The 14930-nt window shown below is 36.0% G+C and overlaps 1 protein-coding gene across 22 annotated transcripts in view; it reads left to right on the top strand.

Moving 5' to 3' along the window:
* Positions 1-12200, top strand: part of ADGRL2 (adhesion G protein-coupled receptor L2) — a 476523-nt gene extending 464323 nt beyond the window's left edge. For 8 of the 22 annotated variants that reach the window (XM_054036673.1, XM_054036671.1, XM_054036669.1 and 5 more), the window contains 4 exons: positions 3034-3162; positions 3570-3666; positions 6727-6855; positions 10118-12200. In XM_054036673.1, coding sequence (XP_053892648.1) covers positions 3034-3162; positions 3570-3666; positions 6727-6855; positions 10118-10872 — 1110 coding nt within the window. In that variant the 3' untranslated portion in view covers positions 10873-12200. Of the gene's footprint in view, positions 1-3033; positions 3163-3569; positions 3667-6726; positions 6856-7083; positions 7166-7686; positions 7739-9386; positions 9439-10117 lie in introns of those variants that run through there. The other 14 variants (XM_054036689.1, XM_054036683.1, XM_054036692.1 and 11 more) reach the window with 11 other exon arrangements.
* Positions 12201-14930: the final 2730 nt, after the last annotated feature.

Genomic DNA, 14930 nt, shown 5'->3' with positions numbered 1-14930 from the left:
CCTCATTTTCAGTTTAGATGTGTCTCAAGCTGCAGGAGATCACTTCTGGGGTTGAGGGAGTAGTGTACCCTCTATATCGGTGAAAGGTCCTTGCCTTCTCTCTTGAGAGGTGCCAAGTAGTAGCAGTGGTGATGGGTGAGGGTTGCAGTGTGGATAACTGTTCATTTCAGAATCAACTGAGACCCCAAAATTAATGCTGAACACCAACAGATGGTAGAAAAATGTGGTCATTAGTGGTAGGTAGTATGTGAGGTGGAAGGGACTTTTCCAAAGTTGACAATTTTTGTATTTTAAAAAATGTTGACTGGCCCAAAGGCTGTGGAGTGGGCTCACTTGTAAATTCATGTAAACTACTGACACTGGGGCAAGAGTCCATGTGTCAGCCTACAGGTTTAAAGCTGAATATCCTTTTAACAATATCCTGAGCTGCCCCATGTTTGTGTGGTTATTGAATATGTATTACTCTAGCAAAAAAATGGCAACTGTACCAAAGAGCTTACAATCTGCGTCAGAGTCGTATACCAAATGAGGGTAAAAAGGACATGGTAATAAAGGGAGTGGGGGGGAGAGGTGTAAAATGAAAAATTATAGTCATTATCTTCTCTTAAATGTAACCATTTTGAAATAATTTTAGCAAATTTACAATAGACATTTAGCCACTAGATATTTTAACCAATTTACATTTTGGAACTTGTAATCATTAGCTCCTGTTACATGTACCTCACGGGACTTAATTAACTCAATGCTTGTAAAGTGGTTTGTGACCCTTAGATGAAAAGGGTGCTAAGTGCAAAGTATCGTTCTTGTGATTTAAATTGTGCATGCTCACCATTTAACTTTGTGTGTTTCTTAATTCCATGCAAACTGTTATAACATGTTTTAGGAAGAGAGCCAGAATAAAAAGAGAAATTTTTATCAAGTTGGCTACAGCACATCATTACACATTCAGAAAGGGAAAACCATAGAGATGGGATTGAATATAGAAAAGAGGGAAAATTGTAAACATAGTAAAGATGCAAATAATTTCTAAATTAGGATATCTTAAAATTTTGCCTTTTTAACCACTTTTAACCACTTATATAGGATTTGAAAACCAAAGATACATTGCTGTTTTATTTTCTACTATCATGCATTGTTTCTATATTAAGTGGAGTCAAGCAATGTTAAAGTGCCAGTCAAGTATGAAAAAACTTAATCTAGATCAAGAAGATTTATACCTGAAAGAATGCTAAGGCTACCATTTAAGGTTTAAAAGTTTCAGTGCCTTTCACTGGATATCATCATCCTGTCCCTGTCTGCATAGCTAATGTAGTCTTTTTATTCTGTTATTACTAGTTGGTCACTAAATTGAACAGAGATACAGAATTGTGGAAGAGAAAACTATTATGTTTCCAGTCCTGACACGATGATAGTGCTGTTACTTCCATCAGTTTCGAACAGGCTGTAATTTAGAAATAATGACAGTGGAATATGCAGTACTGACAGATAATACACATTCACAGCAATATAGGCATTAGGCAAAACCAGCCCTGGAGTGTGGTATTTGGGTAAAATACAACTTTGATTGCTATTGTCCCTGTTATAGTATTTCAGAGCATTTAATATCCGTTAACGTTCAGAAATACATTTTCCTTAGGTGTTATGTCATTTAATGATACAGAACTTTACATTTTCATGAACTTACCCCATTCTAATTATGTATCTGTGATTATATTTTTGTATGGTATAGATGAGTTCATTTAAAATACATACAGTGTACCTTTCCTTTACAAAATATGTAAGTTGGTATCTCTGTATAAAATTCAAGCTTTGACTAAAAAACTGATTTTTAAGTTGAGTAGTCAAATTTGCATCCTGCTCATGCTTTTATAAAAGCATCACGGTAAAACTATGTACTCTATGAATAAAAGACTTGGGGTTTTGAAAGCAAAGCCTGAGTTCTGTGAAAAAAACCTTATTAATTTTTAATGGATTTTCAGTACCACATACTTTTCTCACACAATCTCGCTCTCTCATTTTCACGTACATTCACAGGACAGATAAACTTTTCAGAAGTGTCTAGGTGACTGTGGAGCCCAAGTTCCATTTTGAAAAGAAAGTTGGGAAATTAGGAGCCTTAGCAGCCAGCTGACTTTGGAAAAGTCCTGGTGGATAAAATTTTCAGAAACATGTCTTTTACTGATCCATGCAGTGCTGCCAGGATATGTGCATGCTATAAGAATTACTTAGAACCAGTTGTCAGTGAACACATTTTAGGGAAAGAACTACTCTGTAAAATAGTTCTGATGACTTTAATATTAATAAACATCAATACATCTAATTATGAAGACGTTCATATAGAAACAGAAGGTAACTAATCATAGGCCAAATTTTGATATTATTACTCAGCTTTTCTTAATCTTTATTCAGACAAAAATCTCATTTAAAACAATTGAAGTTTCAGAGTTCAAACTTCCTGGAGTCAGCAAACATACATAGCAACAAAGATTGTAATTCTTGTGTCTTGACAGTAGTTCTATTGAGTTACCTCATGGCCTGGATTCTACAATCCAAAACTTGGCACTGAAACATTAATGCAGTCTTCACTGACGTGGTTTCCATTCTGCATAGATTAGGGCAGTTTTCAAAAACTGGACTCAATATTTTTGCACTAAAAACTAAAGACTGGAAGTCTGAAGAGGAAAAAATACAAACCTAATCAGTTTATCAAAGAATGTTTGTTTATTCCTGCACAAAACAGTCATTCCATTAAAAAGAAATTACTCACAGAACTGTGCAAAATCGCAGATGTGCAGTAACCTGGTTTACATATATTGATCTATGATAGGAGGCCTTCTTAAATAACTGTAAATAACTTGAATTACAAGCTGGTCAGCTGCATTGAAATGAGGAAAATTTTGAATTTGTGTGTCTCCCATAAAGGAATTTGTTTAAAATTCATTAATAGACGATGGTTGGTCACATCCTTATCTCAAGAGAGATATTTATTGTGCATCTATTTTTTTTTTAAATATCCCAATTGTTCATCTACAGGTACGTAAGGAATATGGCAAGTGCTTCCGACATTCCTATTGCTGTGGTGGACTACCAACTGAGAGCCCCCACAATTCAGTGAAAGCATCGACAACAAGAACTAGCGCTCGCTATTCCTCTGGCACTCAGGTAACAAAGACTTTGACAGCATCTTCTAATTAACCTTATTTACAAAAGCCTACTGAGACATGTTCCATTCATATGCACTAACTGTCTTCTCATTATAATGATCTAGGTGGCAATACATGGTTTTGTATTGTAGAATTGATTTCTTTTTAAACATTTCCTTTCAGTTTGTTCTTATGCAAACATCCTCTTTTTATTTTTTTATGGAACTGGCAAGGATACCATCATGTTTTATCTAATTGGAATTTAGTAGACTAGACTTTTCATAACAAAGGAGCCATTTAGTTTAGAAATTATTTAGTTTAGAGCAAGAAGCAATGTAGATGCTTCACATGATGACAGATGAAAGGGAGAAAATCTGTTTGTGCCCTAAAATACAATGTTTATGTCTCACTGCTTTACGTTAACAGAGTCGTATAAGAAGGATGTGGAACGACACTGTGAGAAAACAATCTGAATCTTCCTTTATCTCAGGTGACATCAACAGCACTTCAACACTTAATCAAGGTCAGTCACTGGGAACATTTCAATTTTAGATGACTTAGATTTAATAGTATTTGACAGATAAGAGTTGAAACAAATTTGTGTTGGAAAAAAAACTCTCAAACACATGTTCTCTAAAATTACAGTCTTTCACGAGCACATTTTAAAATCTTGTTCACTCAACTTGCCCATTCACTATAGAAATTGACTTTCTCTATTTATGGGAAATGTTTTTTAATAAGTTTCATCAATAATTTAGCTTAAAAGCAAGAACATAATTTTAAAACTTTACTAACCTTTATAGGTTAAATCTGAAACAGAAATACAAGTCAGTAACATTTTTAATTCATATTTGAGACTATGATTTTTAGACTCAGAAATGTTCCCAGTGAAATCAAATTGACACCGTTTCTATGCAAAAGATATGTAAAGATTTTTTTCAGTAAAGTTTTTATCCTTTCTGTGACCACATTGCATTTGCCATGTGTAATGGCCCCAAAAATACACAGCCACATAAGCTAGACTTGCAGGCTTCTGATGGCCACAAATTTATTAATCATTTTAACTTGAATTGAAGGTTATCCAGCATATCTAGTTCATACTAGATGTATGTAACATTTGTGAAGGCCCCAAACACATGCTCATGCCCATGGCCATCCAAAACTAGAAGAGTTCTAGCCACAATCGCCACCAGTCTTTTCTCCCCTCACCAAACTTTCTGCCAAGGAGCCACTAATGGAGGTAGGGCTGTTTTGTATTAAAGCTGAATGCAACAGCCTGTCACTATGCCCCTTTCCCCCATCTATGCCCTAGCTTTAACTTTTCTCAACTCTGCACCCACATTGTGAGAAAGGGGTATATGAACCTGACCTCGCTGCAACAGACTCCTGCTAAATTGGCAAAATTTAAAAAGACAGTAGCAAAACTACTATTAGTTCTACCAAATTTAACAACCCCTATAGATGCTGCTCAGTTCCAGTGAAAATCCTGAGGAACCATAATCAATAAGCCCCTTTACCTTCAACCCACAAACTAAGCATTAGTCCTAACTGCTGAACCTTGAAAATGAGGAAGGCAAAAAACAAACCACCACCAATGACTAGGATGCTGCTTAGGGTAAAATTACGTCATGACCCCAAATAGAACAGTAGGCTAAACTCAGTGAACTGCCATCCACCTGAATCTTTACATCTACTCTAGAATCTGGTGAACTAAAATTAACCAATTGTTGGGCAGTAGAAGAGGAGTTTGCTGCTGCTGGGAAGAGGTATGTCCTGCATGGGCCAGCAGAAGCCAGCCTGGGACCTCACCTGTCTTTGAAGCCCATCATTCCCGAGACTTGCTCTGCCTATGCCATGGCCAGGGGCAACGTGGAGTTGAGGCCTAACAGCCATACCACTAGGCAATAGGCAGAAGGTCTTTTCAAGGGAAGATACCATGACTAAATGAACCCCTTTTCCTTGTGCTAGCCTGCCAAGCTTAGAAAAGGGTTTTTAGTTACAATATCACCATTAGAATGACACAAATCTAAACAAGCTGATTTTCTAATTAACGTGGGCTTGGGGTGGGTGGGTTTAAATGAAGCTTTAGGCTAAAATTGACAGAAAATATGGAAAGGTTACTTACCTTACGCAGTAACTGGTGTTCTTCGAGATAAACCCCCTGTGGGTGCTCCACTTCGAACACTACTCGAAGAACTACTGTTGGTAAACTGTAAGCTAGTAATTCAAGCTAAAAGTAAAACATATGGGAGAAGATGTAATATAGTGTAATATGGAAATGCACTGGAATTAGTATTTCTCATTGTGTCCAAATAGCAACTTTTACAAGTTAGGGTAAAAAGCAATCTAATTGTTAACTAAATTAAACCACTGTCAAATAAAATTAGCATAATCTGTCAATAAAAGAATTCTCTGAACTCCAGGAATTTCTGCTACCTAGAATAAAATATCTCTAGTAGGATAATGGCATTAATATTTAAAATATAATATCTTTAGCTATTGCCTGAATGAGAATCTAATAAATTTAAATATAGTATGAAAATGTAGATGGCTTTTCAGCTCTCTTTGGACATGTAATGTATTCAGATAACATTAGTCCTGATGCAGTTGTGCAACTCAATACAACATAAGTTGAATTTTACCTTAATGAGATGTTTAAAATCATGTTTTCAATCAAAGGTTTTAGCATAATTTTTCTTCATTATTCTGACTAGTTTCCCTACTAATTTAAAAACTAGAAGTCACACAGCCAAATTAACTGGTTTTCAAACATTTAGTTTTTCACAAATTATGCTGAAACTTTGTCTAATAAATAACTTGAAATCTTGTGTAAACAGTGATGCATTGAAGTTGAAAATTAGTAAAATATCTGTTCATATGATCATGTCATGTTTTATTTTATCTTGCTAAGCCAATTGGTAGAGAAATTTAGACATTTAAAAATTTATTTTTAAAACCTGGCAGATATTGTCGCAGCATGAATCTGTCCCAAAAGAACATATGAATGGTTTAATTTCTTAAAGCAAAACATTTTGCTTTCTCCTCAGCATGTGTGCTTTTGCATTATACTAAGATAGGCTTGTTGCAGTTTGTCATTCCTTGTATTTCTTTGAAGAAAGTTATTTCCTTCCCCCTCCCCTCTGCTTTTCGAAGGTTAGTCATAACCCAGATGTTTTCTTAAGGAATTGTCCAACATCTCTAAATTAATAAAATTTGGATTTTTGAGTTCTGGACCACAGTGTTCAAGGTTCTTAATTAAGCTGTAGCATCTTTAAATAGAATATGGATCCCTATGCATTTAACTGCTATTCTTCTTTAATGTTATTTTTATAGAAAACAGTAAATGTCATTCTCAGCAGGTGTTTACTTTGGGGATTTGGACAGCACCTGTGAATTACTGAAATTTAACTAAGTTTTCTCTCTCCTCCTTCAAATTAGTAGTTCAAATACATTCAGAAATTTTCAGCCGAATTACATTTGACAAGTTCTACATGACTCATGATGAATAAAAAAAATACGTTATAGAAACTGTCAAGAATAAAATAAAAGAACTGATGTCTCTTTTTCTGTTTCTTTGCTTTAGGAATGACTGGCAATTACCTACTAACAAACCCTCTTCTTCGACCACACGGCACTAACAACCCCTATAACACACTGCTCGCTGAAACAGTTGTATGTAATGCCCCTTCAGCTCCCGTGTTTAACTCACCAGGTGTGCTTATACTTACTGAAAAGAAAATCGCTTTTCTTTAGTCTGAGTTCTTTCTTTTTGCTAGCTAGAAACTCAAGTTGCAATATCCCAATCCTGCATTCTGAATTTCTGTCAGTTTAAGAAATACTTACAGTGTTGCCAATGCCAAGCTTGTAAAACTGCACTATATTATAGTAATGCCTTTGCCATAATAGTATTTACCAATAATTATCCATGTTTTTAACACAGGTGGCATAAATCTTAATATACTATTACAGGACTGACACCACATGGTCCGAGAGCCCATCTTCAAGATATATATCACTTAGAGGTATCATGTCTATGCAATATAAGCTTCAGTTGACTCAAAATCTTGCCGAGAAAAACCTGCGTGTGGAGTTGATTTAGATAATAAAACAGTGCGAGGCATCTTGACACACTTTTGGATACCCTGGTGTAGAAAATTGCATCCAGCATCAAATATAAGCCAAACTATAGTATAGTGCAGCTTTATGTTAGTTGATTTCTTTAGGAGAAACTTTAGGTTATAATTAGAACAGTTTAGTTCTCTGGGACTAAGGGTGTCATCACTAACCTAACTTTTGTTGTGATATTATTCAAATATTTTTCTTAATTGCAGAACAATTAATAAATTAATATATATCTAGTAGTTACAGTTTTGATGAGTCAAATAATTATCTCTAGTGTAATTAAAACGCTGTGTTAAAACTTTGACAATATGGAGAACATAAAACCTTGTTTCTGTTTTTTATTTCAAATTTCTTTTTTAACTGAACTGCAGTTTCTATTTTCATTCTCTTGTTTTCTTACTTTCCTTATGCTTTCCTCTAGCAACCTACAGAGAGACAAGTATGGGAGTAAAACTTAACTTTGCCTATCAAATGTAAATTTTTTCAGCATGGTTTTTAATGGGCACAATTAAAACATAACTAGTGGTCATGAAGTAGACTCAGCGGGCAAGTGGTTCACAATTTGCAACTGAAATGTTTCCACATTCAAACAGTACTTCTGTAGTGCTTTTTGGAAAATAACACAAGGTCTGTAGCAAACTCTATTGGTAAATGAGGATACGCAATGCTGAAATAATTTGCTGTTTAAAACCAAAGCAATGTCAAGCAAAAATGCTTAATAATTTACTTACATTTCTACATTCCCACAGTAATCTTGCTACAGGCTATGGAAAGATTTCAAGTGAATTACCTGATGATGGGCAACAAAACTTGCCTCCTCAAATCAGTCAAAATGTATTCTAGAGTGCTTAACTCTGCAGTATATCACAGAACTCTCACTTTGGGTTATCAAATACGTTTTGGTATCTGCTTAGCAGAGCACAGAGAACAAAATTATAAAAATAAATCACTTTCATTAGGGAAATTAATGCCAGCATGCGGTCCATGTGTTGCCTCACTCTTATAAATGCCATATGTTCTGTGCAGCTAGGATCTTGAAACATATATGAAGTTACAAAGCTATGAAGTTGTTTAATCAAAGCTTAAAGAGGCCTTTCAAACAACCATCATCACTTTGTCTAATTTGGTACACATGGCAGGCTGGAATAGCACAATACAAAATTACTTGCAAGTTTTTCAAAAGGAGAATTTAGCTCAAAATTAGTATTCTGCTACCAAAACAATCTCATGACAAAAACATATCACTTTCATTTTTAAAAAAAATTCAGAAAAAACTTGCATTTTCCAGAGTACGCTGCAGCTTTAAGTGTGGAACAAAGGCAAAACAAGAAAATCTGTAATCTTTTTCAAACAAAAGTTTTTTTCCTATGCTCCTCCAAGCCTTGCATATAATGCAGCAGCCTCACAGTGATCAGTTTCATTCCAATAACATCACTTCATTCTTTCTTTATTTCCAGTCATATTTGTAGTTAAAGTGACTTTCTAGGAATTCACTAACAAACAATCTAACTTTCAATGGTACAGGCTTTTCAGTTTCTTTCAAAACTCTTGTTTTTCTTTGCCTGGGAAGCATTGTGATTTCGTAGTTTACATGTCTTTGTGTCTATAGAAAACACATTTCTTTAATGCAAAAAAATTGCCACCATAAGATTCCAATTTTTTTCCTTAAACTTCTTTTCATATCTCCAGCAGACTTACCCAATCTGTCATTCCTCCAGCAGTTAAAAGATGTCAGCCGTGGCTGATTTCCTCCTCCCATTCCACAGTTAATATTTATTCTTTGGTTTAATTTCTGTGACCCATGCTTACAGAAATTCCTAACATTTCTGCATTTGAACTGCATGCCCATGGTGTCTGTGGGCCTAAGTCTTAATTGACTATACTGGTTCATTCAGTGCTGTCACTGTGACTGATGCAGACTGCAGGCGAACTTTGACCTTTAGAAGCCCGAGGCCATTGCTGGCAGACAGAATATTAGTGCAAAAATTACATTAAGTGGGAAAAAAGCTATTATTGCTAGTAATCTAATTTGCTGAACCCTTGCTCTGACTAAGTTGCTGAGAAGCTTAGTAATTCTTCATCATGTTACAATAAATCATTTTACTTTCTTTTATATATCAGCTACTCTTAGGCCAGATAGCCTGAGCAGACAGACATGATGTGAGTTGTCAAAGTGAGTCATTCCACCTGCTGTCTATCGTGTTGTTGGATGGTGCTTGTGGGCCTGGTCCCTTTAGTGTGAAAGTTGGCTGTCCTTGTTTAACATAAATTCTTTGTATTTGTCCATTTTTTCATTCTTTTCTTTACTTCATCTCCAGAAAAAAAAGGAACGGTTAGAACTGTTGTTAAAGTAGTTGCTTGCCAGTTATGTGGGTTTATGTTATACATTTACCTTCAGTTTTGTATGTGGCCTAATTCCTTTTTAATTTAGTGTCGTTTAGGACAAATTCTGTTAATTTTATTTTTCTAATCATGGTGTTGTACTTTAAAATGTAAATGTTTACAAATGAATTGCTTTGCATTACATATGCAAGGGCATGGAGTGAACAGTTCCTTGTGGAAGAGTCATAAAACTGGTACTAAATTATGAAATCAGAATCCCAGAGTTCCCCCTAAATTTCTAAATTAAAATCCAATTCCACCCCATGGGAAATCAGTATTATTTTTTAAATACATCTTTCCTATAAGGTGTGCAACTGTTTACAGTTGGGAATGTTCAATAACCTAACTTTTCTCAAGTCTTACTTCCAAGTACAACTTTGTCCTGAACTACATTAAAGAGTTTTATACAAAAAGAAGAAAAGTAAAAAGAGTGCCAGCGAGTAACCCAAACTGTCCCCTTTCTATTTCAGGACATTCACTGAACAATGCCAGGGATACAAGTGCCATGGATACTCTACCGCTAAATGGTAATTTCAACAACAGCTACTCATTGCGCAATGGAGATTATAATGACAGTGTGCAAGTTGTAGACTGTGGACTAAGCCTGAATGATACTGCTTTTGAAAAAATGATCATTTCAGAATTAGTGCACAACAACCTGCGGGGCAGCAGCAAGAACCACAACCTGGAGCACACACTCCCAGCCAAAGCTGTGATTGGCGGGAGCAGTAGCGAAGATGATGCAATTGTGGCGGATGCTTCATCTTTGATGCACAGTGACAACCCAGGACTGGAGCTTCACCATAAGGAACTTGAGGCACCACTCATTCCCCAACGGACTCACTCGCTTCTGTACCAGCCACAGAAGAAAGTGAAGACTGAAGGAACTGACAGCTACGTCTCACAGCTGACAGCTGAGGCTGAAGACCACCTACAATCCCCCAACAGAGACTCTCTTTACACAAGCATGCCCAATCTTAGAGACTCTCCTTATCCAGAGAGCAGCCCTGATGTTGAAGAAGATCTCTCTCCCTCCAGGAGGAGTGAGAATGAAGACATTTACTACAAAAGTATGCCAAATCTTGGAGCTGGCCATCAGCTTCAGATGTACTATCAAATCAGCAGGGGCAATAGTGATGGCTATATAATTCCCATTAACAAAGAAGGATGTATCCCAGAAGGAGATGTTAGGGAAGGACAAATGCAACTAGTGACAAGCCTTTAATAGTGTAGCAAAGAAATACTAAAGGCCACATACAAGTATTAAAAAGACTTTATTGGCCCAACACAGGCTCCCTCATATCTGCTCAAAGAGACTATTCTGTTCACCCTGTGGTTCTCCGGTGTAAAGGGGATGACTGGACCTTGCAGTTCTGTGAATTTTTATAAAACAAAAACTTTGTATATACACAGAGTATACTAAAATGAATTATTTGTTACAAAGAGAAGAGATACCAACAAGGTATTTTAAGATATCTTCTGCTGCTGAGTTTAACAAAATTGTGAAACAAACAAACAGACGAAAACTTTCCAGCCATTTTACTGCAGCAGTTTGTGAACTATATTTGTAAATATGGCTGCACCCTCCCCCCCCCTCTTTTTTTGGGTAGGCCTGCATTGTATTATATACAAGACGTAGGCTCTAAAATCCTGTGGGACAAATTTACTGTACCTTATTATTCCTGACAAGACTTTCAAAAGCAGGAGAGAGAGATTCTGCATCAGTTTGCAGTTCACTGCAAATCTTTTCCATTAAGGCAAAGATTGAAAACATGTCTAACCACTAGCAATCAAGCCACAGGCCTTATTTCATATATTTCCTCAACTGTACAATGAACTGTTCTCGTGAAAGATGGCTAAAGAAATTATATTTTGTTCTATTGCTAGGGTAAAAAAATACATTTGTGTCCAACTGAAATATAATTATTAAAAATAATTTTAAAGAGTTTGAAGAAAATATTGTGAAGAGCTCTTGGTTGCACATATGTTATAAGCTGTTTTTCTTACACTTTGTTCATAGTACTGTAGTATGTTTAAAATCCAAGTTCTACCTGTTTTCACTTATTTTTCACTGTAAACAGTGTTCTGCTTTGAGAAATTAATTTTTATTCTTATGTTTGACTTTTTTTTATTGCCAAAAAAAAAAAAAATTCCAAGGGGAAATTTCTCTTAGAAGCCAGTTATGCCATGCCTTGCACAAATTTGGTAAAATCTAGCCAAGATTGTAAATCAATTCCCTGTTCATTCTTTACCCAGGGTGGGATGGGGAGGGCTAATGGGGACACTGGACACTTCTCTCAAACTTTCTGGTGAACAAAAGGTGCCTGTCCTTTTAAAAATAAAATAAAACAAATATTACTCCTCCATATTCCTTCTGCCTATATTTAGTAATTTATTTTATGATAAAGATCTAATGAAATGTAAATTGTTTCAGCAAAATTCTGCTTTTTTTCATCCCTTTGTGTAAAACTGTTAACGAGCCCATCACTAATAACCAATGTAAAGTTTAACACCTGTTTGACAGTAAATAAATGTGAATTTTTTTCCAAAATAGGTAAAATGTGAATTATGTATGAATTGTAATTGGTGTGAATTTTCTTTGACCCAGCTGTATTCTACTTCGAACTACTCCCTTACATTTCACTATTTAAATATAAAAGAATACAATAGGAGCTGCGTATATGTTTCTACTGAATAGAGGTCATCATTGCTACTTGGCATTCTACTCACAGTCACATATGATCAAAGTCAGAGACATGAGCTCCATTAGGAAATTGTACTGTAATCTCATACATTTACATTAGATTTTTTTTAAATAGGACTCTCTCTATTTTACATTATTTTTAATTTCAGTACAATCACATTTTGGGCAACTGGTTATGTGTTTATAATTAAAGATGAAGATAATGCCTTGCAATGGAAAACGTGTTTAATAAGCAGCATTTATGTAGCAGTGTAAAATCAAACAATCAATGCACCCTTTTGAGATGGGTAAACAAATATTATCCACATTTTACCAGATGGGAAAATTGAGGCAGACAGCTGATGTCTTGACAAGGCAATACAGTAAGTCAATGATAGAGCTGGGATTTAGAAATCTGAATTTCCTGCTTCCCAAACCTCTTCATTTCTCCAGACCATGCTGTTTCTGAGTTGCCTGTGGTTTTATGAGATACTAAAAATGCAAAGCATATTGTGATTTCTGTGTATCCAAACAATATTCTGATAAACCCTAACTACCTAAATAGCTCAGAGGACTTACCTGGACTTACCTGGATTTTGGAAAAACAGAATTTCAGAAAAATTAAATTACACTTTTTGAGGACATTTCTGAATTTTGACTAATCTGAATGCCAGCTAACGGGGATTCAGATAATCAGAGTTTACCTGTATTCTAACTAGCGTTTTCTGTGACATAGCAACAATTGATAATGAAGATAAAAGCCATATTTACATAATGTCCAACTGGTAATCCTGCCAACAGGTTTGTTAATGCTCAAGGCTGTAGTTTTTATAGTGTGTTCCCTGGAGGTAAGTGGTCTTTTTCATCAGAGGCTGACGTCTATTTTCCGTATATGTCACAAAAATTGAACTCTGAGAAATAAGGATGTGTCCTGAGCCAGGATTTACACCAGATTCCTTTGGATCAAAATGATTCCCCAGGGTCATCCTGCAAGCTTGGAAACGTATTTATTGACTTCTACCTAGAAAATCATGGATTTGAAAATGCTGTATGTATACATTATACATTCACTAATTTTAGATTCTTGCAACACTTATTCATATGAGTAATCCCTGGTCTTATGAGACGCCTCATTGTCTTCAGTTGGAGTACCTAGTTGAGCAAGGTCTGCAAGATCATGGCCTTAAAACATACATATTAAAAGAATGTTCAAGTGATGTGTGTGTATAAAACCAAGGACATTTAATTGAAATACTGTCAATGCCTATGGATAATGAAATGCATTAAGGAAGTGCTTTAAGAGTATACCCTGTTATGGCCAGATATTGTAAAGAATTATTGGTTTTATTAATATCTTTGCACAGTCTTACTGTTTTTTTAATATATGATTTTTCTAGTGAATATCCTCAAGCAGCTATTTTTTCTGGAGTAGTTCTACTGAAAGCAATGAAGAATGGCCCCATGTAATTACATAGCTGACTTTTGGGGGAGGTCTTGCTTTACATCTCATGGCCTACAGCCATACCATCTTGAATTGTGAACCCTTATCTCACAAACTAAGCAGAGTTGGGTGAAAGGATTGGATCTAAGAATTCCAAAGATAATCAAGCAACAGAGGGTCCTGTGGCACCTTAGAGACTAACAGAAGTATTGGGAGCACAAGCTTTCGTGGGTAAGAACCTCACTTCTTCAGGTGCAAGTAATGGAAATCTCCAGAGGCAAGTATAAATCATTACTTGCACCTGAAGAAGTGAGGTTCTTACCCACGAAAGCTTATGCTCCCAATATTTCTGTTAGTCTCTAAGGTGCCACAGGACCCTCTGTTGCTTTTTACAGATTCAGACTAACACGCTACCCCTCTGAAAGATAATCAAGTTCTGCTGGAACAGAACTGTTGGGGATTCAAGAAGTAGCAGTCTTTTCTTGGAGTCGGTACTTAACCAATTCCCACAGTAATGCCATGAACACACTGTTGTTGAAGGTGCCATCTTTCAGATGAGCTGTAAATCTGCTCGTGATCATTAGAGATTCCCTGGCCTTTGTGGTGTTAACCCCAGTGTCTTGACCAAATTCCTTCGTAGGCAATTTCAGTCTGGCTACATGAATTCCCTCAGCAATTTCAATGAGATTCAGTATTCTTTTTCATAGATTCTAGGACTGGAAGGGACCTTGAGAGGTCATTGAGTCCAGTCTCCTGCCCTCATGGCAGGACCAAATACTGTCTAGACCATCCCTGATAGACATTTATCTAACCTACTCTTAAATATCTCCAGAGATGGAGATTCCACAACCTCCCTAGGCAATTTATTCCAGTGTTTAACCACCCTGACAGTTAGGAACTTTTTCCTAATGTCCAACCTAAACCTCCCTTGCTGCAGTTTAAGCCCTGCTTCTTGTTCTATCCTTCGAGACTAAGGTGAACAAGTTTTCTCCCTCCTCCTTATGACACCCTTTTAGATACCTGAAAACTGCTATCATGACCCCTCTCAGTCTTCTCTTTTTTAAACTAAACAAACCCAATTCTTTCAGCCTTCCTTCATAGGTCATGTTCTCAAGACCTTTAATCATTCTTGTTGCTCTTCTCTGGACCCTCTCCAATT

Source organism: Malaclemys terrapin, chromosome 8 (assembly GCF_027887155.1).
Source record: "Malaclemys terrapin pileata isolate rMalTer1 chromosome 8, rMalTer1.hap1, whole genome shotgun sequence".
Lineage (NCBI taxonomy): Eukaryota > Metazoa > Chordata > Testudines > Emydidae > Malaclemys > Malaclemys terrapin.
The sequence above is the reverse complement of the archived record's forward strand: the minus strand, read 5'-3'. Positions and strand labels throughout refer to the sequence as shown.